The sequence below is a fragment of the Tribolium madens genome, unplaced genomic scaffold, assembly GCF_015345945.1.
Source record: "Tribolium madens isolate multiple individuals breed KSU strain unplaced genomic scaffold, Tmad_KSU_1.1 Scaffold_71;HRSCAF=194;Tcas5.2_LG6, whole genome shotgun sequence".
Lineage (NCBI taxonomy): Eukaryota > Metazoa > Arthropoda > Insecta > Coleoptera > Tenebrionidae > Tribolium > Tribolium madens.
The window spans coordinates 3,297,259-3,321,997 of record NW_025401041.1 but is presented as its reverse complement, the minus strand read 5'-3'; the positions used below and the strand labels follow the sequence as shown (position 1 = coordinate 3,321,997).

Here is a 24,739-nt window from a genome sequence, read left to right as displayed (position 1 = left end):
TTTTTAAATATTATTGTATTAAACTTGGAAGTATTTTTTTTTTGTAATAATTTGTTTATTAATAGGGCAGATAGTTTTCCAATGGATATGAATTTTTTTTAATATACAAAAATAAAAGTTGATTAATCTAATTTTAATAAAATAACTGAAATGAACAATTATTAGCAAAAACAAATTCGTAAGGATAAGGAAAGTCGTGTGATGTTCACACCAGATTTTTTTGTAAAGGTTGCCACGAGTTCAAAAGAGTTAGCACGTCTACCTGTTTGAATAAAAATTAATAATGAAATGATAGTGATATTATTTAATTTGTCATTTACAATTTTTTTTTTAAGTTACAGTATTTTCAAGAGTTACATTAAATAGTCTCATTTGGTCATTTTAATTTCTAGTAATAGATGGCTTTTATTAGGTATTTCTAATAATAATATTGTTTAATTAATTTTGCCATTTGAAACGGCATTTACTTGTTATCTTGGTAATTAAATAGCTAATTAAACATCAATTATAATTATTTTTTAATTGAATTTTTAGTTACAGTATAAAGTTGTAAATTTTTTAAAATAATTTGTTGTTTACTCAATTGTAAGTAAAATCGGTAACTGAGCTTCACTTGAAACTAAATATACTGTTGAATAAGAAGTGACGTTTACAATGGAAAAGATTTATTGTTGTGGTTTATAAGTTTAGCCTCTAAGGGCCCGCGTGGTTTATTAGGACAATCTTTTCTACGCTGATTGTACGCTTCATAGCCCTAATCAAAGTTTTGCAAAAGAATTAAAGGAACAATTTCGCATATTGTTTCTGAACAATCTTAATCACTTATAATTACACGAGAACTTTTTTATTCGAAGTAAACTTGACATTTTAATGAGAATTTTGTTTTCTGGCAATTTAACGAAAAAAACTGCAGTTTTTATCTGCAGTTTTTTGAGTTAAATTGCCTGAAGGAAACAAAACTCGAATTAAAAGTGGCAAGTTTTCTTCATTCTTCTTACCTGTAATTCGGTAAGACAATTTAATGAATACGTAAATCACTAAATTAACAAATAAGGTGTAATAAGGTGTAAAGTTAGGTTCCGTTTTGTCGCTGTAATAGTTAGGGCAAACTTTTGTCGCTGTCACAGTGACAAAAACACCGCTGCTTATGGGATTTTTAGAGAATGAAAAAAATTGTCAAAATAAAAAAAAAACACTTTTTTTCGAGTTTTTTTAAATTTTGGATGTTATTTGCTAAAAATAAAAAATAAACAAAAATGTTTATTAATATTGAAATACTGATTAATTTTTGAAAAAAAATCTAAAATATTTTTTAGAATTTTTGTTTTGTTTTTTTTTCAATTTTAACTAATGCAAAATTGAAAAAAAAAAACTAAAAAAAATTGTTTTTCTTATTTTGACAATGTTCAGAAACAATATGCATAATTGTTCCTTTAATTCTTTTGTGAAACTTTGACCAATTGGTCCGAGAAAACAGTGTGATGGATCGATTTAAATGTTTACAGTGCTATGGAGGGTGTAAAAACAAAATATTTTTCAAATACTATAAAAGGACCTTATCAGACATTTATTCCAGTTTTTGACACTACCCTTATATTCTCTGTGTCAGGGCCGTAACCAGAATTTTATTTCGGGGGTGGGGGGTTTCTTGTTCTTGTCCATGAAAATGAAATGAAAGAAGACAGATTAAAAAGCAAAAATCTCTAAGCACACGTTTTTATTTTAAATTGAAATAAGAGATTCTAATTAAACAAAAAAATACAAATTAACTCACAAAAGTAACAAAAAATAATTTTAACACTTTTTATTGTTACAAATTTAAACAGGAGATGAATATTCATTTTTAAAACAAAAATTTTCTATGAACATATATCGAAAAATGCAACGCAAGGGGTGCGTCTTTTAATGGGTTTTTTTTCAATATTTTCGAAATCATTTTAGAAAAAAATTTCAAAATTTGCTACAGATGATAAGTTTTATTCACCTAAACAAGTACGTACAAAAATAAAATGTAAAAATTTTTGATTAGGGGCTTCCTAAACTAGATGGAATTAGGGTAAAAATTTACTCTAACTATTTTGCCTGTGGTTTCTTGCCACTTTCAGCAACAAAATTTCATAGTTTTTTATTAAAAAAAGGTCTTTTGGGTTTTTCCGATACAATTTACGGATTTTTAGTAAAAATCGGTTTAAAAATTTATATTACAGACCATAAACAGCATAAAAATTTAAAAAATTTACCGTTTAGGACGCCTCTGATTAAAAATTTTGTTATTTGGTATTTGTTTAGGTGTACATATAAAGGTACCAAATTTTGTAATTTTATCTGTTCTGAAATATTAGGAAAAACTCTTTAAAAAACGTACCTTTTTTAGGGGGTGTAGCTCCTTTTCATAGCATTTTTCGAAACACTTTTGTCTTAAAATTAAATATTATATCAACTATTTAAATTTGTACCTAACAATAAAAATGAAACACTGTATAATTAACACATGAAAAATTAATTCACAAAAATTTAAAATTAACTCACTAAAATATCAAAAAAACTAAATTTTTAACACTTATAACACTATACATATAACAAAGTGCTCGGCATTTCGGGGGGGGTTTGAACCCCCTAATCATCCCCTTGGGTACGGCCCTGCTCTGTGTGGTCATTGGTTGCTGAGATCTCGATGATCAAAGACAAAAAGATCCTTTTTCATTTAAAGTCAGATACCTCAACGACAAATTGAGGTAAAGAGAATATAAAAAAAAGCATATTATAAAAAATTTCCCACGTCCGTGAACCAAAAACAAAAACCAAAAAATGTAGAATTTTTATCTCTGGATATTACTTCGGATTGCGTGATAACCGTAGTACAGAAAAAATGTTTGCCAAATGATTTCAAAACTAGAAACTTAAAGCTTCAAAACAGTTCTTTTAAATCTAGATACGACCATTTTTAGATAAATTACAGCCTTTTAAAAATCACCAAAAAATTTAAGGAAATTGTTTGTTCCTTTAATTTTTTGGAGTAGCGTATGTGCATTAAATCCAATAAATACTTATTCTTACATTTTTTTCCAAATTGTTTTAGATGGAAAATAAAAATATAACATCAGCCCTAATGGATATCGAACATTCTTCGAAATCGCCATTATAATCCCTTTGAAAAACCCTTTTTCATTGGTCAATACAAAGCGCTTCTTGCACAACCGTCCTCCATCAAATTAAATTAAATTATGGCCGAGGAGTGGCTCAAAAACAAAGACTCGATAAAAATAAATGGCTTCGATCAAATTTATACGGTCCGTTTTTGACTTTATTCCGACAGTTTTCATGCCTTTGAAGTGCTATCTGCCCACTGGCCGAAGGATTTTTGCATCTCGACCAGTGATTGTCAAAATTTCAGCGTCAATAAACAGAATCGTGATTAAAATTAATTTGAGGGTTTGTCTCCTAGCTTGGTTTTTGTTCGACTCGAGGATCAACCATATTTGCATAGATAACGACAATAATCGTTACTCTAACGACCAAAAACGGCCATATAAATTCGAATCTTTGGTTACTCCCTACATGTGTATAAAAGGAGTTGTTCGAGATTAGAGTCGTACAAACGTACGGCTAATTAACTGGTTAACAACACTTGAATTGCCATTTGAAAGCCATGACTGGAGTTTTAATTAGGAAACGTAGAGGAGCGCAAATTTTCAGGTGCTTACTAACTTTAAGTTTGAATATTTGTGCACTAGTTTTTGAAGGGTTTATAAAACTCAACTTAGCCTTTTTATCTTGACCGATTCCTATCGCGTCGAAACGGCCCAATTAAGCCCTTCGAGAGAGAAAAGGGAGATTTAAGCCCAGGCATCGCCGTTTCCGGTCGGTCAGGCCACCTGATTTCCGACCTTCTCCTCCCTTATTTCCTTCATAACTTTTTCGTAAAATTTATTTCAAGGGAGGAGAGTGTTTTCACTGTGACTAACACGACCTTGGGGTATCGGCGAAAACTTTGTGACAGTATCATTACGACACCTTCTTTGGTAAAACTCACGCATTCTTTCCTATGGTCGCGTGATTTATCGTCACGTGTGTAAAATAGCGATTGTTAAACCGATCCTTCTATCCCGAATGGAGTATATAAAACCGGGACGCCCTTCGGGACATGAAACGTTTCCGGAATGTCGACAAGTGGCGACCGATACCTTCAGGGAACGGCACCTGTAGTGAAGGGTGTTTTTTTAATTAACGACGATAAATGTCACAGGAATAAAGCACGTTTAAGCCAATTCGAGTTTATTTTCGCGCTACAACCTTTAAATGACTCTTAAAACACAGTGCAAAAAAGAGCATGTCGTGACAACTTGACATATTATACAGGGTGTCTCAGCGAGTTGAAAAAGTCCATTAGTGACCTTTAAATGATAAAATAAAAAAAAAACACAAAGTGGTCCACAATGACTGAATATGTTGGCAATCCTGACCCCAATTTTTAAAACTTACCATTAGAGTAAGCTTTTGATTAAGAACAATTCATCAATCTTGTGGGGTTGTACGTCAAGTATTTGTCAAATAAAACCGTATTCGGTTGCAGTATTTCAAATTATTAACAAAAATACTTTCAAATTTGTCGCCAACAGATTTAGTCTTTCTGGATCACTTCGTATATAGCCATTGATAGATACTAATCTAGTCCATCGCCTAACATTATTTTTAACTATACAGCGTGTCTCAAAAATAAGTTACAAAACAAACTTGTGTTTTTTAAAATGAAACCATATGGTTCTTAGCGTTTTTGGATGTAGATTTTTATGACAATGTTTTTAAGATAAACTTTTATTGGTCGATTTTGCTTAGTTTTAAAAATAATACGGTTTTTTTTGACGAAAACATGCACTTTTTAAAAATACATTACGATATAGAAATATTTTTTTACTACCGCAAAGAAGAAGGTACAAGCTATAAAGTTGTAACATTTTTTTTATTGTGTTGAATTTGCAAAGATAAACAAAACAAAGGCGTTTGTTAAAAGTTCAATAAGTTAAAAAAAATAGTGGAACATCCTATTTATTGTTTTTGCATTTAAAAGACCATTAAATTGTCTTTCTAAAATTATTTACTTTTAGGTGTTTATAATACCTAACAAGATATTTAACGTTAAACATTAAAAAAAATTACTATTCTTTCAGTAGCCAAAAGGTGCACAATAGCACAAGAGATGGAAGAAATATAACTTAATAATCACATTTGTGTTAAACTGAATCCATTATTCCTTATTTTTACAATAAAATAATTCGAATTTCAGTATTTATAACGACTTTTACAATTTCTGGATAAATCAACGAATAAGTGATCCGTGGTGGAATTACTGTGGTCACCATAGTATCATCAATGCTCAGATATTGATAGGCATTGTTGCTACAATTATTATTGAATGTTAAATATCTTTTCATTTATCAATTCTAGACATTAAAAGTAGTAGTTCAAAACACTAAAAAATTGCTACAGCTTTAAATTCTGTACTTTCTTCTTTGCAGAAGTAAGAAAAAATTTGTTCTAGCTGTCTTAGTTTTTGTGTAATGAATTTTTAAAAAGTGCATGTTTTCGTAAAAAAAAACGTCTAATTTCTTAAACTAAGCAAAATCGACTAATAAAAGTTTAGCGTAAAAACATTGTTTTAAAAGGCTACATCCAAAAATGCCATGAAACATACAGTGTTTCATTTAAAAAAACAAAAGTTTGTATCGTAACTTATTTTTGGAACATGCTGTATGGTTGAAAATAAGTTTAGGGGATGCTCTAGATTAGTATCTATCAATGTCTAATACAATTTTTTTTAAATCTTACCATTTAAAGGTCACTGATGGACTCTTTCAATTCGCTGGGACAGCCTGTATATACAGGGTCGCTAAAAAGTATGGATACAGCTAAATATGTTCAGAACGGTTTAGCAGAGTACGTTGAAATTTAGGAAACAGTTTACTTATTTTTTGGTTAAAAGTCAGGCGGCAAAGAGCTGGCGAAAGATAAAGACAACATTTCCCAAGCTAAAAAATTTTACATTTTTCAAAATGTAATTAGTTCGATTTAATTTTCGATTAAAATAAGGTAAGCATGTGTTGCATCATAGAACTCATAGAAGAAAATTCTCTTCTTAAAAATATTAAATCTGACTCTTCTTGTCATTAAAAAAATCAAGTTAGTCTTGTATCCCTAAAACAAATGTAGATAGAAGTTTGATAAACATCTAAGGCGATAGAATTTAAATACTTTTAAGCATATACCAAGTTTCAATAAGTTTTGATAAACAGTTTTTATAATATTTAACTGTATTAATTTTTTAGCGACCCTGTATATCATTTTGTTCGGCTTAATAAGACAAATCAAATGCACAATTTTTTTTCAGAAAGTCTACAAACTTTGAACTAAATAATTTTGTGATCATTTTTAGAACAAAGGTACTCTTTATTTGCTTTAATTAGTACGCAGCGCAGGTACCCTTTGTTTGTTTTAAGTAAACAAACAGTTTTTGTTTATTCTAATTTGAACAAAGAAGGTGCAATTGACCATTTTTAAGTAAAAGCAAAGTCTTAAAACAAATACTTTTATAAAAATGCAATTTTAAGTAAGATTAACATGCATTTCTCCTACATGGCGCATTGTATGATTAGCAAACCTTAACTTTAAAAAATCATATATTGAAAACTACTCGGTATATTCTTTTAAAAATTTGGATTTTAACTAATAAAAAGATGCTCTACACGATGGTGGTGATGAAAAAAATTGCTTGTAGGTTTTTTTCTTAGATTATTTTGATTTTGCAAATATTAAATTTCAAATTGCATATCATTCTAAAGGACAAGTCCATCTCTTTAGAATGGTTTTTATTTGAAGGAAATCGGCCTAATAGTTAATAAGTAATGATTTTTTTGAAGTTAAATTATTTTAAATTAGGAAAAAAAATATTTAGTTCAAATTCAAAGTTTGTAGATTTAAAAAAATTAGTACATTTGATTTGTCTCACTTAGACGAACAAAATGATAATTATATAATATGTCAAGTTGTCACAACATGCCTTTTTTGTCGCTTTGTGAAATTGTAGATTTTATAAATAAAACACCTGAAAAAAAATTGTTACTGAGAACTTTTTGTCAATATTTACTAGTGGTCCACTACGGACTAAAATTTTCCATTTAAATAGCTACACTTTTGCTTGACTTAAAATCTTGAAATCTTGAAATTGTCCCGATAATTTCGTCGTACCGTTCCATTTAAGCGTCTTTTGATCTTAACATTAAAGCTCGTCCTTCCGACAGATTCCCATTCCGCGATTTAATACCGTCCGACGACTCAATATTGCATTCAGAATACTCGAATCTGAACACTTGTGTTACCCAAACCGAATACATTATTATTTGATTTATGCCGACCGATATCCAATATCGACTCTCGCCACCTCGGATTTTCCTTTTTCTGAAATTCAATTTTGATAAATCTACCGTTCGAATCGATTAATTTTAATTTTTTTTTTCGAGAAATGTAAAAGGAAAAAGGAATAAGCGAAAAAGTTGAGTTTCTACAGCGAAATGCCGTACTCGAAATCAATTACTACACCTAATCCATTTAACGAACAAAGTTTGCCCTCTGCTACTAATTTATTACTTGTAGTGGTAACGATTCACGAGAGATCTCGGCTGGAAAGCACGCCATTGTCGCATTCTCGACGTTTCTCGTCTAGTTTCACAAATAATTCAAATATTTGTACAATATTGAAGAAAATACGATAAACAACCGATCTCCGACGTTAAGGAGCCTTGGGATACAAAGATTGAACCATTTGAAAAGTGTAACGTACAAGGTGTATAACATTACACATTTTTTAAACTGTAAAGAGCACTAAATATAAGTTTTTGCATATGCAAAATGTGCACTATTACGAATTATATAATAGTGTCAATCATATTATATTTTTTAAAGATAAAATATTCATACAATAAAACGAAACTGAAATGTTAATTTAATTTAAAACTACCAGAATTTGTTACATTTTAGACTAATAGACGTTTTAGTGCAAATCTTTAAAAAAATATATGTAGTGTAGTTATTGCATTTTAAATTTTACACTAATGTAATTTTAGCCATTTTAATATAAATCCTGATTTTATATTCTTTATCTTAAGTAATGAGTAAGTTTTTTGTAAGAATTTTTCTATTTTTCTCTACACCCACGATTCAAAATTATACAAAATTATAACGTTTTAGTGCAAAACGTTACTTCAAAAAAAGAATTATTATGAAACTGAAATCACGCAATGAAATTTTTATTACATTTTTACATTTTATACAAATGTAATTTTAGACATTTTTGTGTAAATTCTGATTTTCAGTCTTTACATGCCACTTTTAGACTTTCTCTTGATTCATTTACAGTTGCGGAATTAAAATTTCGGGCAGTAATTTTCTATCACTGTAAACTACCTTTTACTCTCATCATGACTGACATTTGACAATTAAACTTATTTTTTATTTGTTGTTAAAATTGGTAATTAAATGTCTTAGTAAATTTATTAATAGAACTAAGTGTAATTAAATCATCGCTTTGATCTGCTGCCTACCCGTTATTATGCCACAAATCACTATTTTTGAAAGTAAATAAGTCAAAATGACATAGATAAACATAACAAGAGTAAAAACTGAGGTTATTAATGTAAAGGTTGTTTTAGAGTTTACATTATAAAAATGACAATACTACCGAAATTTGAATTCCGCAACTTATACATCCACTTTTAAAATTTGACTTTCTTAGCTGATTTGTCGATTTGCGCCGTAGCAAGTCATTTCTCAAAACTTTTAGTGTAATTTTACCAAAATATCTTACATTTTACACTAATGTAATTTTAGACATTTAAGTGTAAATTCTGATTTTCTTTCTTCACTACTATTCATAGAACTTAGTATTGATTTATGTTTTTTATTTAAGTAAGTTTCTTTTATTTTTAATTTTTTTTCTACACCCCTTTTAAAATCCTCTTTTTTAGCTAATTTGTAAATTTGCAGAAATACAAGTCGTCTTTCAAAATATTTAGCCTAATTTTAAGAAACTTTTCTACATTCTACACTAATGTAATTTTAAGCGTTTTAGTGTAGGTAAATGCTGATTTTCTGCCTTCACTTGCCATTTTTAGACTTTTTCTTGATTAATTTTGTTATTAATTTTAAGTAATAATAAGCTAGTTATTTGTATAAATTTTTTCATTTTTCTCTACACCCACTTTTAAAATTATACTTTTTAGCTAATTTGTGGATTTGCGGCGTTGCCGTTGCAAGTCGTCCCTCAAAACATTTAGCGTAATTTTAACAAACTTTCCACATTAAACATTTTAGTGTAAATCCTGATTTTCTGACTTCACTTGCCATTTTTAGACTTTCTCTTGATTGATTTAGTTATTGATTTTAAGTAATAATAAATAAGTATTTTGTATCAATTTTATTCATTTTTCTTTACATCCACTTATAAAATTATAGTTTCTTAACTGATTTGTCGATTTGCGGCGTAGCAAGTCATTCCTCAAAATATTTAGTGTCATTTTACCAAAATTTGTTACATTTTACACTAATGTTATTTTAGACATTTTAGTGTAAACTCTGATTTTCAGGCTTCACTGCTATTCTTAGAACTTTCTATTGATTTATGATTTTTTATTTAAGTATTAAGAGAGTTTTTTTTTGTTTTTGATTTTTCGCTACACCTCTAAAATTATACTTTTTAGGAAATTTGCGGCGTTGCAAGTTGTCCCTCAAAATATTTAGCGTAATTTTAAGAAACTTTTCTAAAGTCACGGTCAATTCATACTGGCCACTTTCCTGTGTAAATTTGTAAAAATTGAGTTGTATAAATCCGACTTTAAACATAGAATTGTTTTTCTTATCTATCAAAAATGACAATTCCGAAAAAGTCGGGCTAAAATACTTCACATATAAAATCTACTACACCTGTCACAATTGTTGACATAATTTAGTTATTTCTGCTGCCAACATAGGCACAACCCACACACTAGAGATGACAGGCTAAGAACTGCCAACTTTGCAATAAATTAAATGGCCACTGATTTGACCGCGACTTTGCATTCTACACTAATGTAATTGTAAACATTTTAGTGCACATCCTGATTTTCTGTTTTCACTTGCCATTTTTAGACTTGATTGATTTTGGTATTGATTTTAAGTAATAATAAGTAATTTTTTCTCTACATCCAGTATTAAAATTGTACTTTTTTTGCGGCGTCACATTTCGTTTCTCAAAACATTTAGCGTAATTTTAACAATTTTTTTCTACATTTTACACTGATGTAATTTTTTTACATTTTAGTGTAAATCATGATTTTCAGTCTTCACTTGCCATTTTTAGTCTTTTTCCCGATTGATTTAATAATTGATTTTAAGTAATAAGTAAATTTTTCAATAAATTTTTCCATTTTTCTCAACACACACTTATAAAATTCTACTTTCTTAGTGGATTTGTCGATTTGCGGCGTCGCGAGTCGTTCCTCGAATCGGTCATGCCCTCAAAAATAATTATCGTCGAAATTCTCCGATTTTCAGTAATGACTTCCCACGTATTCTTATTCTTATCTCTCATTTTCAGGCCGGTTCTCTACGATTCTTCCGGTAAGTTTGTCGAATTTATTGTCGACGCTTTAAAATCGCACACGCCGCGCCGGTCCGCTTATTATTAATTTTCGTGGTCCGGATTGATTGGATTTTTTTCCAGGGCGTCTGTTCGTGACTGCGATTTTTCGGATTTATGATGCATAAAATGAAACAATTTGTGGAAAAATTCAATTTGTCGTTGGGCCGGAATCGCGTCTGAATACGACCGACGGGTAATTGATAATTCCTCTTCACTACTTCGCGTTTTAATCCGGACGAGATTTCAACGCGATTCCGAGTCAAGTGGACCGAAGCTCTATTTAAAAATTTCATTTTTGAAATGAAATAGTTTTGTAACAAATTGCCTCGTTTGGATTAAATTGTATGTGTTATATACTGTCACTTAATCACGTTCTAATCAACCTGTACTATATCTAATTTACGATATTAGCAATTCTAGTACATATAAACGCTTGTAAACATATTTAACATACAACTCGAACTGAGTTACCTCGCTCGAGATGTTATAAAATCTACTGCTTTAATTATACGCGAATCGTCAATTTGTTTTAAAGTGTTTTAATCGCATTAATTTGACATAGTTAGAACTTGTATACTAATTACAGCAACTAGAAACGGACTCCGAAATGTCGTATTTGGATTACAGTGTTTCAAAACTCGCACCACGAAGAAAAAATGCTATGTAAGGTAAGATATCAGGAACATACACAAAAATGTAAAAAAATTCTGTTTATAAAAATTTAGAAATTTTCCATTTTGAGCTTATTTATTTCTGTTGGAAAAATAATTTTACATGTTTTTTACTGCAGGCTATTACAAGATATTGTAACTAGTTTAACGTTATTTTGTGGCTTTAATTAGAAAAATTGTTGTACCTTTAACTAATAATTGTAAAAAAAAACATACAGGTGTCCCAGGGAGTTAAAAAAGTCCTATAGTGGTTAATGGTAAAATTAAAAAAAAATAAATATAGGACATTGATAGGTACTAATCTAGTCCATCGCCTAAAATTATTTTCAACCATACAGCATGTCCCAAAAATAAGTTACGATATAAACTTGTGATTTTTTTTAAATGAAACACCGTACGTTTCTTGGCATTTTTGGATGTAGCCTTTTAAAACAAAGTTTTTACGCTAAACTTTTATTAGTCGATTTTGCTTAGTTTTAGTAATAACACGGTTTTCTTACGAAAACATGCATTTTTTAAAAATTGATTACACAAAAACTACGACAGCTAGAACATTTTTTTTCTTACTTCTGCAAAGAAGAAACTACAGAATTTAAAGCTGTAACAATTTTTTGGTGTTTTGCATTTGTAAAGAGTAAAAAGTTAAATAACTTAAAAAAATTAAATGCAACACTAAAAAAATAAACTTTTAAAGTCTAGAATTGATAAATGAAAAGATATTAAACATTCAATATTAATTGTAGCAACAATAATTTATCAATATCAGTAAGACCTAAACTAGCAATTATTATAAATATAAACAGTGTTTCAAAAAATAATAGATATTTATTTCAAATTTCGTGTTTGCAAAGTCGCAAAGGTTATTGATAATGAAGATGTTTTCTTTTCTTGCGCTGCTAATTAATTAAATTAATAACATACGCAACTTAGCAACTCTCTACAGAGTGTTTAAGAACTCGCGTCAAGTCAGATAAGATACCCGGAACATGGAAAAAATATTTAAAAAATACTATTTATGAAAAAAATTTGACATTTGACATTTGACATTTTTTTATGTCTATTTAGTGTTACTAAGGATTTTGCATACAGGATGTCCCAGCGAGTTGAAAAACTCCATTAGTGACCTTTAAATGGTAAAATTTAAAAAAATTGTATAGGACATTGATAAATACTAATCTAGTGCATCACCTAAACTTATTTTCAACCATACAGCATGTCTCAAAAAAGAGTTACAATACAAACTTGTGTTTTATTTATGAAACACCATGTTTTTTAGCATTTTGGGATGTAGATTTTTACAACAATGTTTTTAACTTAACTTGTATTGGTCGATTTTGAATCTTTTTAGAAATAAGACGGTTTTTTGACGAAAACATGCACTTTTAAAAAATTTATTACACAAAAACTAAAACATCTAGAAATATTTTTTTACTACCGCAAAGAAGAAGGTACATTTTTTTTTGTAACATTTTTTTAGTGTATTGCATTTGCAAAGATAAAAAAATGAAGGCGTTTGCCAAAAGTTCAATATCTTAAAAAATTTAAATGGAACACCCTATTTGTTGTTTTTGCAAGTAAAAGATTATTAAATTGTCTTTTTGAAATTATTTACTTTTAGGTGTTTATAATCAATAACTAAAAAGATATTTAACGTTAAACATTAAAAAAAATAATTACTATTGTTTCATTAGCCAAAAAGTGCACAGTTGCACAAGYGATGGAAGAAATATCACTTAATAATCACATTTGTGTTAAACTGAATCTATTATTCTTTATTTTTACAATAAAATAATTCGAATTTCAGTATTTATAACGACTTTTACAATGGATAAATCAACGGATAAGTGATCCGTGGTGGAATTACTATGGTTGCCATAGTATCAACAATGCTCAGATATTGATAATAATTAATTGGTTCTGGCTTACAGATCGTTTATTAACATCAATAAAAAAATTACAAACAGGTTGTTTCGGCAACATCAGCTAATAACAGTAAAATAATTACAGAAATTATACTTTTATATCCATTGCCCAAAATCTAGAATTAAAACAATTATTATACTTATATTTATACAGGCTGGATTATAAAAAAACTCATCGAGCCATAATTTCATTACCTGTAAAGATTATTGATCAAAATTGTACAGTTTCTTGTTATCAGTCGTTTGCTTGTCTTAAATAAAGTGAATAAATTAATATAAAACATTTTAAAGTATGTATTTTATTTTTTCCACAGCCTACTTTATTTAATTCAATTTTCATATTGCCTAAAAAAAAGTTAGGGATAAATAATAAATAGTAGGCTTATTGAAAGACAATTTCAGGAGGAGTCTAAAAATAATAAAATATACAGGCTGTTCCATTTAAAACATTGGAATTAATGTCAAAAAGTAGAATTAATTGATCATTTATCCCAAACAATAAATAACAATAAACTATAAACTTTGTTCTAAGAAGTATGGTGATATGTTTAAAAATAATGGGGTTTTGGCTTGGGACTATTCAGCCTATATAAATCTTTTTACTAGCACGGGTTTATTTATATTTTTATTTATAAATTAATTAAAAATATGTACACAATTTCATTTTTTTAATCATGTTAAAGGTTTTGTACTTTTCTCAACCGTTTTCAGTTATTCAATCTGCAACTGTGGAGAAAATTATAATAAAAATAATAATAAAAAGAAAAAAATATAAAAAATATTGCAATCATTATTAAAGATTAGAAAAAATATAGTATTAAACTCGTGAGAAATGGCCACTTCCTATCATAGGAATTACTCCACTCGCCTTCGTCTCGTAAATTTCATCTACGTGAAAATAGCCGAGTTTCTGACTCGTTGCATAATATACTATTAAATTATTTATTGAAATATTTTTTTTTAATTTTATTGATCCTAAACCTACAAACTGAAATCCTGATTAACATAAATAAATAATTTGTGATTTTGTTATATTTCGTCAAAATTCCTCTTCCAAAACGCCTTAAATATCTCTATTGTCGGAAGTAATCTCTTAATTGAATAATTCCTCCACTACTCCCGTCTGTAGATTGCTCTCAATGCCACTTTGACCTATCAAGTACACATGCACTCAAGCATCAATTATCGCAAGAAACAGTCTCTGTTTACTGAATTAACAACGAAAAATCAACACAAGCACAATCTTTGAACCTCAAACATCGACAAAATCTCGAATTTGATTGAAAAAAATCGTGCTGTCGTGTCATTTCTACCTCACACACCTCAGTGCAAATCCACCAAGAGACATTCAGTATCTCAATGTTTGGCTTCTTCAGATAACATCACTGACCTCAAATTATGGTAAATAGTTCGAAATTCTTTGTTAAGCGTTGTTAAAACTGAAAATGGACGCGATACAAGTCACCAACGACGAAGTTGTCAAAGTGAGGAAATATTTTAAGGTGAAAGAAGATGATATTAAAAGGGATGTTAAAATAATAATCGAGTGGATACGACAACAACAACATTTACCCGATATTGACGGTAAGTATGGAGTTTTGTGGTTGCTTTTTTGTCAATTTTGTGTTTGCAGATGAAAATTTCATCGAACGGTGTTTGTTGCGAAATAAGTTTCGAGTCGAGCAAACTAAGCAAAAACTAGATGGGTATTGTACGCTTAGAGGGGTGCACCTTAATATGTTCGAGGATTGGAAGTCCATAATACCCTCAAGAGAGTTAACGTAAGTCCAAATGTCACCAATTTCCAATAAAAAAAATAAATATTCAAACAATCTAATATTAAGATACCTTACAATAAAAATTGACAAATTATACAAGCTGTTCCGGCTAAATGCCACATTAGAAGTATTGGGAGTTCTAACAGTAATATTATTATTTATCTCAAATTTTGATTATAGCCAATAAGAATATTTTCATAACGGCAGTATTTGCGGTTACACCGAAAATGGGTATCAACTTCGTTATTTTAAATAGAAAGTTATGTTTTTTATTGCGTTTTTGGACTACTCAAATGATTTTGTGAGAGTTTTTATTAAAAAAATACGTCACAAATTTTATTTGTGTTTTTTTAAAACTGTCAAATTTCATTTGCTATTAGTATCAATGACTTTCTGAAGTTAAAAATGTACAAAATATTATTTTATAATAATATTGTTCAATATTGAATCAGATCAAATAAAAAAAAGCCTACCCACTGCTTTAAAATAACAATTAAAAATCTATTTAACATCTGACAAACTTAAAAGGTTTGAATTGAACATTTTAAAACAAAAAGTTTAGAAAACAACGAAAGAACAACAAATAATAAACATTTTTTTATTTAAAAAATAAAAATTTCAAGTCTGCTTTCAAAAAAAGTGAACTTTCATAAGAATTTTTAAATTAAAAATCTATGCTTGTTAAGAATCGCTTATTTTAGTTCCTAGTCTAGAAATAGTCAAATTTTGTTTATAAAGTCATAAATAATGTGTCAATTTTTTTATAAAAAGTAGACAAATAGTTGACAATGTTAATATTTTCGAAAATTGTCTAAACTTTTTCCATATCAAAAATTAACTATTCGATGTGGCAAACGATTTCAAGCAAGTGGTTTTGTAGATTGGAAAAGAGTAAAATTTTGTATGTGTTTTTAGCAAAACATTTTTAAAATTTATCAAAACTAATGTAAACTGTAAAGGAAAAACGTTTTTTGCTTCATCTGAAACGAGCAAATCTGTAATTAAAACATCATTAATCTGATTCATTAGAAAGAAAAGTTAATTTTTCTTTTGATTTTGAACTTAAAATAATTTTTCTCTGCTTTATAACTCCTATCACATTGGCGGTAATTTTTGGACAACGATGTCACTTTGACAATTAATTAATTAACTGAATAATAATTGTTAAAAATGACTTTGTATTTTTTACCTTAAAGCTGTTTTTCTGAGTTGCCGTTTATTACAATTATATTTTTCATCCACATTTTTGTTATTTAACTTGCGCAAACTTATTTGTGAAAGTGACATCGTTGTCAAAAAAAGTAAAACCTCCAATGTGATGAGATTTAAAACGCAAAGAAAAATAATTATAAGTCCAAAATCGAGAGAAATGAACTTTTCTTTCCACTGAGCCAGAATAATGAAGTTTTAATTATAGATTTGCTCCTTTCAGGTGAAGCAAAAAATGTTTTTCTTTGCAGTTTTGACGTAAAATAAAACATAAAAAACTTTCCCTTTGTAAACGCAATCCGGGGACATACTATACAGAGTGCAGCTGATTTTTAAAACTAAGCAAAATCGACCAATAAAAGTTAAAACATTGTCTTAAAAATCTACATGCAAAAACGGTAAGAAACATATGGTATTTCATTTAAAAAAACACAAGTTTGTATCGTAACTTATTTTTGAGACACGCTGTATAGTTGAAAATAATTTTAGGCGATGAATTAGATTAGTATCTATTAATGTCCTATATAATTTTATTTATAATTTCGGAATTTAAGGCACTATAACTGACTTTTTCAACTCGTTGGGACATCCTGTATGTTCTTGACTTTAATAAGTGTGACTTTCTATTGCCCTTAGTATTTTTTTAAGTTGTCATACCACATATTTCCTCACCACGACTTGAAAATGGCCAAAAAAATTTTTTTTATGTTTTGCTTCCAGTTAACCACTCATATTTAATATATCAAAAATTTACAAAACTATATTAACAATTAATTTTCCTATGACCCTAAGAGACAGTAAGTTTTTCCATCCTAATTTCAGAAAATTACCTCACTCATTTGTCAAAATTAGAATAAAAATATATAAAACCTCTCAGGGAGTTAATAAAAAAATACAGAGTGCGCCAGAACTAGCGCCCCAGAGAAAAATGCCGTATAAGGTAAGATACCAGGAACATGGAAAAAATGTTAAAAAAAAAATTATCTATAAAAATTTCGAAGTTATCAGGGATTAAAGTTTGCACTTGGACTCTATTTATCTCTGTTGCAAAAATAATTTTTCAAGTTTTTTTGCTATAGGCTATTTAAAGAGAAAACAAGGAAGCTGTATCCGAAATTGTAACTCTGTTCAATAATATTTGTGGCTTTTATTGGCAAAATTTTTGTCCCTTTTCCTAAATAATTGTAAAAAAACATATACAGTCAGTATATGTTTTACATATACAGGGTGAATATAAAGTATGGAACTAAGCGGTTTTATTTTTAATCATTTGCCTCCAGCAAATAATAATTAATATAAAGTAAAGTAATATAAAAAATGTGACCGTATTTTCAGAATGAAATTTTGTTTAGTTTTTGAGTTATGCTATTTTTTTTTGTCAAAATTTGCAATTTATGTGTAAAAAATTTTTTGAAAAAATTAAATATTAAGCGGATAGTTTTAATCCTTAGAGTATAGCTTTTATGAGAAAAATTATTTTATAGTGCCATTTGCCATTTAAAATTTTTTTTTTGTAGAACTCAAAAACAAAAGGAAATTTCGAAAAATTTTATTCTTGCTAAATTATCACATTTTTATAGTACTTTATCACTCATCAATTAGTTTTTTCAAAAAATAAATAGTTTAAGCAAAAAATGTTTGGTTCCATACTTTTTATTCACCTGGTATATCAGTATCATTAAATAGATAGGTATAAGAAAATGTCAAATGTCAATTAATAAATGTCAAAATTTTTTGACAGATAGAATTTTTTAAACATTTTTTTCAAAGTTCCTGGTATCTTACCTTACTTGAAAATGTTCTCTGGGGCGCGAGTTCTGGCGCACCCTGTATATTTTTGTTGTGGCAATAATTAACTAGTCTTAGATGTTGGCAAAGAGTAAAATTTAGTTTATTTTTCTAGCAAAACATTTTCAAAAATTGTCAAATTTTAGCACAACCTTGCCCCTCCCCAAACTAACCCCGAACCTCGAGCGCGTCATAGTGTGGAAACTGCGTTCGTCCGACCCCAACGACTACGACATTATCAGCATCGTCAAATACAACCTTCTCTTATTCGAAGTCTTGATTCGCAACGACTACGCCGTCGGTGACCGCTTCGTCGCCGACTTCACCGGCCACACCGCCGCCACCATAGCCCGCAACAACCCTTTGATTATTTCAAAATTTTTATCTCTCTATCAGGTCTGCAACCCCTTAACCACATTAAAACACTAACCCACAAAACCCCCACAGGGCGCCTATTCAGGCCGATTCGTCGGCTGCGATTTCATCAACGCTCCTCCTTTTATCAACCTTTTACTCTCAATACTGAAAAAATTACTTCCGTCTAAGTTGTATGGAAGGGTGAGTGGAGGAGGTCCAGTCTTTCACTGGAACCGATTCACGTTAAATACATTTCCAGATCCGCATTCACAAGGATTTGAAATCATTCCATAAAGTGGTGCCGAAAGAATGTCTGCCGAGAGATTACGGAGGTGATCTTGACACTGTAGAGAACTTAATCGGTACGAAAAATTCGACGAATCGGATGATTTATTACGATTTTTCTTGCAGCGAAATGGGACAAAGTGTTTGAACACAACCAACCAATTTTTGAGAAAAATCTAAATATGCTTTCAAACGAAAATCTCAGACTCGGAACCAACAAAGACAATTCTGATATGTTTGGGGTCGCCGGAACATTCAAAAAACTCAATCTTGACTGACGAATTACATTCTATTTCTTGTTTTAAGTAAATCAATTAAAGCAAAACACAAGCTGAAATTCTTCTTGTTTTTTTTTTATTTCTCCCTTAAAACTGCCCCAACTGTGATAAAGATAATTTGATTATTTCATTTTCTGAGTGATATAATCAGTTTAAATTATATTTAATGCATAAATTCTGTTAACAGCGTACTGTACAGTAATATTTAAGAGAAACTTTGGACTAACTCGATTTGTCTAGTTAATAAAGCTCAACTTTCGGTTAGTTTCGATTATTTAATGTGCATTAATTTAATCAAAGTACAGACGTTTTTATCGCATATTAGGTAAAATTTGTTAATACAATTTTTTTTTATTTGCTGGTGGGGGTAGTATGAATCAAGAACACGAGATGACCTCCGTCTGTTTTTGACATTTGACAACTTCTGACATTTTAGTACTAAAATCAAAAATTAAAGCTTCTCCCTGGCATTAGGATTTTTATAGGGCTTAAATTACGATGATATAAAGGTTATAAACATTAGCATCAAAACATCATTTAAAAAAATGACCTACGTCACTAGCTATGCGTAACTTTCATCGCATTTGTTAAAGTGAGATAAATAGCGTGACCGACCTTACGCAAATACGTAGCGAGAGAGCAACAAGGCTGTTTACAAATGTTAAAAAGAGATAGCCATCTGGTACGTCTCTCGAATTATTAATTGATCCACACGCATAAATTAAAAAAAACGCACTTTACTTACAAATAATTTGCCTTTACTTATACCTCATGTTTCTTCCCACACTTCATCATTTTTTTTTTCAAATTTGTTACCAAAATAATAGTTGTCTTAAACATTAAACAATATAATAATTTCAATTTTTTATTTGAAAATTAATCTCAAACGTGGACTGCATTTGTTTCGAATTGCTGTGTACCCAGATTTGACTAGAACAGACATTCATTTTGACAAATGAATTGTTACTAACCAACTAAATCTTCTGCATCAGAGCGGCTTTTGTTGCATTTGACCTTTATAGCTAGCAGCAATTGGAAACACACTTTACCTACAGTTTATCTCTTTTTAACATCAAGGAACTATTACATCACAAGTCAAATTATATCACATTATTTTTGTATCTGCCCAATTAAAACAATTTTTAAAAATAATAAACACTAATTATCCATAGTTACAAACAGGATATACTTTTCCTTCTGAAAATGTTCCTGTTTGTAGTCAAATTAAATTGTTAAGTTTACTTTTTGCTAGTTTATTCCGTTTTTTACCTTCGACGCCTCAAACTAGGTAAAGTTCAAGCCTAAACAACTCTTACTCAAGATTAATCGCCTGTAAACATTAATATAGCCGTAGAAGAAATCTAAGATACCAGTTGTGTTTTGAGCGACGTGTGCAATATTTAAACAAACTTTATATCAAACAGTTCAGCTGATAATTCAACCTAAATTTAAATCAACTATGTATGTCATCATCTTAAAACTCAAAGAATTTCAATCCGTGTAATTAAATTGTTAAAAATAAACAAAAAAAAACACTGAAATGGAAAATTATTTTATTTCGGAAAAAGACAAGAATGCTGTGAGATCCCAATTTGGAATTTGTGATGAAACGGCCCAAAAAAAAGTGAAATCGTTAAAATTGTGGATAGAACAGTGTCCTCATTTGCCACTTGAAAGTAAAGGCAAGTATCTTATGTGAATTGAGGTCAAATTAGAATTAATTTAATTGCAGATGAAAACTTTCTGGAAATTATGTTGCTGAGAGGAAAATTTAAGGAAGAGCGTGTGAAGAAAAACATCGAGAATTATTTCACTTATTTAAGTCGATATCCGGAAATGTTTTCCGGGTTTGCAAATTTGAGACCGGTAGATGAAGTTGGGTACAAAAATGTAAGTTTCTTGTTATTCAATAACTAATTTAATTATTTTTCAAGCGTTGCTGTTCTTTTACCCATACCTACAACTTCATGGGAACGTATTGCAATCTTGAAACTGCATCCAGATAAAGTAGGGAAGGTTTTAGATGTTCATAAATGTCTAAAAATCGGTTTAGCTACAGCAATGATTGCTTTCAATTACGACTACTCGGCGAGTGTTCGCCTCATTTTAGATTTTGAAAGTTTTACTATGAGTCATATTTTGCAAGTCAACATAAATGACTTATTTAAGGCAATATCGATTCACGAAGTAAGTCAAAGTGGGTGAAAACTAAAAATTTTAATGTTCCAATTTCAGAATGTCCTAAAAATGCGAATTTCAGGAATCGAAATATTGAATGCCCCACACGTGATTAGTGTGATTCTGAATCTTGCTAAAATCTGTCTTAAACCGAAGTTATTTTCAAGGGTTTGTAATTATTCTAGTTTATTTTATCAATTAAAATATTTCTTGTAGTTATCTGTGCATAACAATTTGGAATCATTGGGTAAAAATATCTCGAAGAAGTATTTACCGACTGATTATGGGGGCGAACAACCGAATATCGAAACACTGATTGGTATAAAACCAATACATAGTTATTTCTAGTTTAACGATTATTTTCCCAGAAATGTGTGAAGAAACATTTTTGACCAAAAAAGATTTTTTCCAAAAAATCGAACGCTTGGCTGAACAAAATAAAACAAACGGGGATATTTTCGGAGTTCAAGGATCATTCAAAACTCTCAATTTGGATTAACTTATTTTTATTTATTGGATATTTTTAACTAAATAAAATTTAATCAATTTCCAGTTGTTTGAAAGTACCGTCAACCCCAAAAATGTCATCAAACCTTGCCTTCCCAACCCTTAAATGTTCTCTTGCCACTTCCTCAACAACCAGTTTTTCAAGAACTTCCAAATTACTCTCAATCTCCTTATTCCACCTATCAATCAACTCATTAAGAGGTGTTTGCAATTCACCTCCGTATTCCGGGGGCAAATAGGCCTTATTAATGCTTTTATGGAGCGATTCATAATCTTTATGAACTGTAAACTATTAAAAAATATAAAAAACTACACTTGATTAAATTTACCCTTCTGAATATTTTATCAGTGACGAAATTTCGCATCCCTTTAAAAAAATTCTCGACCAATGGTGGCACATTTATGTATTCGACTCCAGCCACTCTAGCAAAATAAGCTCCCTAAAATATTTAATCACAAAAAAATCAAAAACAAAAATACTGACAGCGTATGGTTTTGGGAAAGTTGCCAACGAAATGGCATATTGTCTGAATTGTTCAGGATCAAATCCTTCAAAATCCTGGATAATCCTGTGGGACACACTAAAGTCGCATCTAAGGCCATATTCGCTCACTACTATGGACAGTTTGAATGACCTTTGGACCGCTTCGGAGTCCATAAAATTCATATTTTTGTTCGCTTTCATAATAATGATTCGTTCCAATTTGTCCGTAAGTTTCGGTAGTGGAATAATCATTCTTTAAAACAACCAACAATTTTTTCAACTCATGTGGTGAAAATCAACTTACGGTGCCGTTTCTTTGGGCAAAGCCGACCTAATTTTGGCCATATCCTCCGCCTGAATCGCCTTCAAAGTGTAATATTTCTCAATCCGGTCCTTGGTCGCAGTCACACTAAACTTATTCTTCAGTAGCAATTTTTCAATAAAATCGTCATCTTGTGTCCCTTGAGGGAAATGCGGGTTTTGCTTGATCCATTCTTTGATAATATCAACATCACGTTTTAAACTCGCGGGATTTATCTTGAAATGGTCGAGGATTTTTTTACGCGTTTCTGGATCGCTGGTACAGTAAGTGTTATTGATGTTCATTTTCGTCTTAGTGTTTGCGGACGAAAATCAACGAATTTTATAAACAGTGCAAAAAAGACGTGATGTTGAGCTTTGGAGGCGATTTTCTGCGGTCACGTTTTATGCGAGGAATAAGGTGGCATGCAAAAATAGAGTAATTTAATTGTGGGTTTATCGAACGATTTACAATAAAAATTATTTGTTTGCGAAAATAGAACGAGTCAGAGCACTGAAATCAGCCAAAATTTAATTTTACACTAAAACAGAATCATACATTTTATAACTTGCAAATGCAATTTAACAATACAAAAACTAGTAAACTAATTGCAAAAATAGAGTAAAATTCCAAAAAAGTGAGAAAGTACTAACTAAATCTTTACTACTAAAAAAATGTTATTTTGTACTTTCCATTCAAATATTTAATTTTTAAGTTTAGTAATAAAATTAACAAAATTTAAAAAGTTGATTAAATAGTATATAATATTACTAGGAGTAAAAGTGATAGTTTAAGAGGTGAAGCTGAAGTTTATAAGTTACTCCAAGTAACATATACTATGTTATCCACAAACGTATTCAAAAGTAAAGAGTAACCTATAATTAGCAAGTAAATGAACAAAATAATCAGGACGCTTTGTATTTATTAATTTAACTAGTGCATGACTGCAGTTAGTAGTATAAAATGGCAAATTCTAATCATCTACAATGTACCTCTCCAGAAAGAGACTAAATCGTTCTATTAAACAATATTGGTAAATGTCAATAATGTCATGGTAAAAGTGAAAAGACAGGTGCAAATATAGAATTTTTACTTCCTTCGTGGTTGAAAAGAAGAATTTTTACTTGCAACATTTTGTAATAAAAGTGGTCACTTTTGTGACGTTTGTGGATAAAAAGTTTTATGTAATTTTATACAGTACCCAACATACATAACTAAAAAATAACAAAATTACTCAATACTGAAAATGTATGTTAACGTGATCATGTCAAGTGTACTTTAATATGTAAAAAATTAAAATTATTTTTTTATATTTTTTTCTTCGTCTAACTATAGGGGGTATTATTTTATTTTGGCTTTTTGTTTTTTTTCACATTTTTCGAAGGTTAAGAAAAATAACTTTTATGGCTAGATTTTGCTTTCCTATGTTTACTTTTTTTTTCATTGAATAAAGACAATTTATTATTATTATTATTACCACTTTACAAAACAAATGCTCAACTGTGTTAAAAAGTGATTAGTGTAGCGTAAAGTACAATTAAAATATGACCGTTTATCAGAAATACCATTTTTCAAAAATTCTTTTAGATTCGACTTTTGTAAAAAAAAAATTAATGGCAACCTTTTTAATTAAAAAGTATTATCTAAAAATGACTTCTAATTAAATAAAAATACTTTTTTTTTCAACTATAATAAGAGCAACAAATCTTTGCAGAATTTTATTGTTTAGCCCATAATATCGATTTCAATAATTAATTAATTAATTGTTACATTTCTGTCCAAAAAATAAAACCGCCATTGTGATGGGACTTAAAAAGCAGAGAAAAATTCCAAAATCAACAGAAAATTTAATTTTCCATTGAGACAGAATAATGACGTTTTAAAATTACAAATTTGCTCGTTTTACTATAACATACCGTATAACACACTTTACACACATTTAATGATACTAATTATTAATGAAATAATATCCCATGACAAGATTTAGATGTGTTGAGGCTAAGTGCAAAAGCATATTTATTACTTTCCTATGGCAGATGGTTTTTTATAACTACAGTTGGGTAGGAGAGAACCCAAATAATGAGAGTCGGTTTATGGACACATTTTCTACTTTTCTGAGTGTACTTTGAATTGTTTCGGATAAACTAAAAATGGAAGAAAGTGAGTTCTTATTGGAAAAATAATTTTATTTAACTAGAAGTTATTTTTATAGCTTTTATTTAAAAAAAATGTATCAATAGGGTGCCATTAAAAAAAATGTTTTTGCATAACTCGAAAACTAAAAGGAATTTCGAAGAATTTTATTTGATCAC

General features: G+C 29.5%; 4 protein-coding genes across 5 annotated transcripts in view; 2 read left to right on the top strand and 2 right to left on the bottom strand.

Annotated features, from left to right (window-relative positions):
• The window catches only part of LOC123008491 (TWiK family of potassium channels protein 7), a 139,071-nt gene that overhangs the window by 103,633 nt on the left and 10,699 nt on the right, over positions 1–24,739 (bottom strand). The gene's annotated exons all lie outside the window — the stretch shown is intronic.
• Positions 14,418–19,016, top strand: LOC123008496 (alpha-tocopherol transfer protein-like). Its single transcript, XM_044404326.1, has 6 exons — positions 14,418–14,846; positions 14,896–15,043; positions 18,184–18,433; positions 18,485–18,595; positions 18,654–18,756; positions 18,806–19,016. Exons 1-6 carry the CDS (start codon positions 14,708–14,710, stop codon positions 18,955–18,957), a joined length of 903 nt encoding a protein of 300 aa, XP_044260261.1. The 5' UTR covers positions 14,418–14,707; the 3' UTR covers positions 18,958–19,016.
• LOC123008497 lies at positions 20,166–21,683 on the top strand. The gene is made up of 7 exons (XM_044404328.1): positions 20,166–20,245; positions 20,306–20,639; positions 20,690–20,837; positions 20,892–21,144; positions 21,193–21,303; positions 21,352–21,454; positions 21,504–21,683. The coding sequence occupies exons 2-7, from the start codon at positions 20,498–20,500 to the stop codon at positions 21,632–21,634; spliced, it is 888 nt and encodes a 295-aa protein (XP_044260263.1). The 5' UTR covers positions 20,166–20,245; positions 20,306–20,497; the 3' UTR covers positions 21,635–21,683.
• Positions 21,625–22,790, bottom strand: LOC123008494. Its single transcript, XM_044404324.1, has 4 exons — positions 22,431–22,790; positions 22,127–22,379; positions 21,972–22,082; positions 21,625–21,931 (listed from the first exon to the last, which is right to left on the bottom strand). The coding sequence occupies exons 1-4, from the start codon at positions 22,730–22,732 to the stop codon at positions 21,674–21,676; spliced, it is 924 nt and encodes a 307-aa protein (XP_044260259.1). The 5' UTR covers positions 22,733–22,790; the 3' UTR covers positions 21,625–21,673.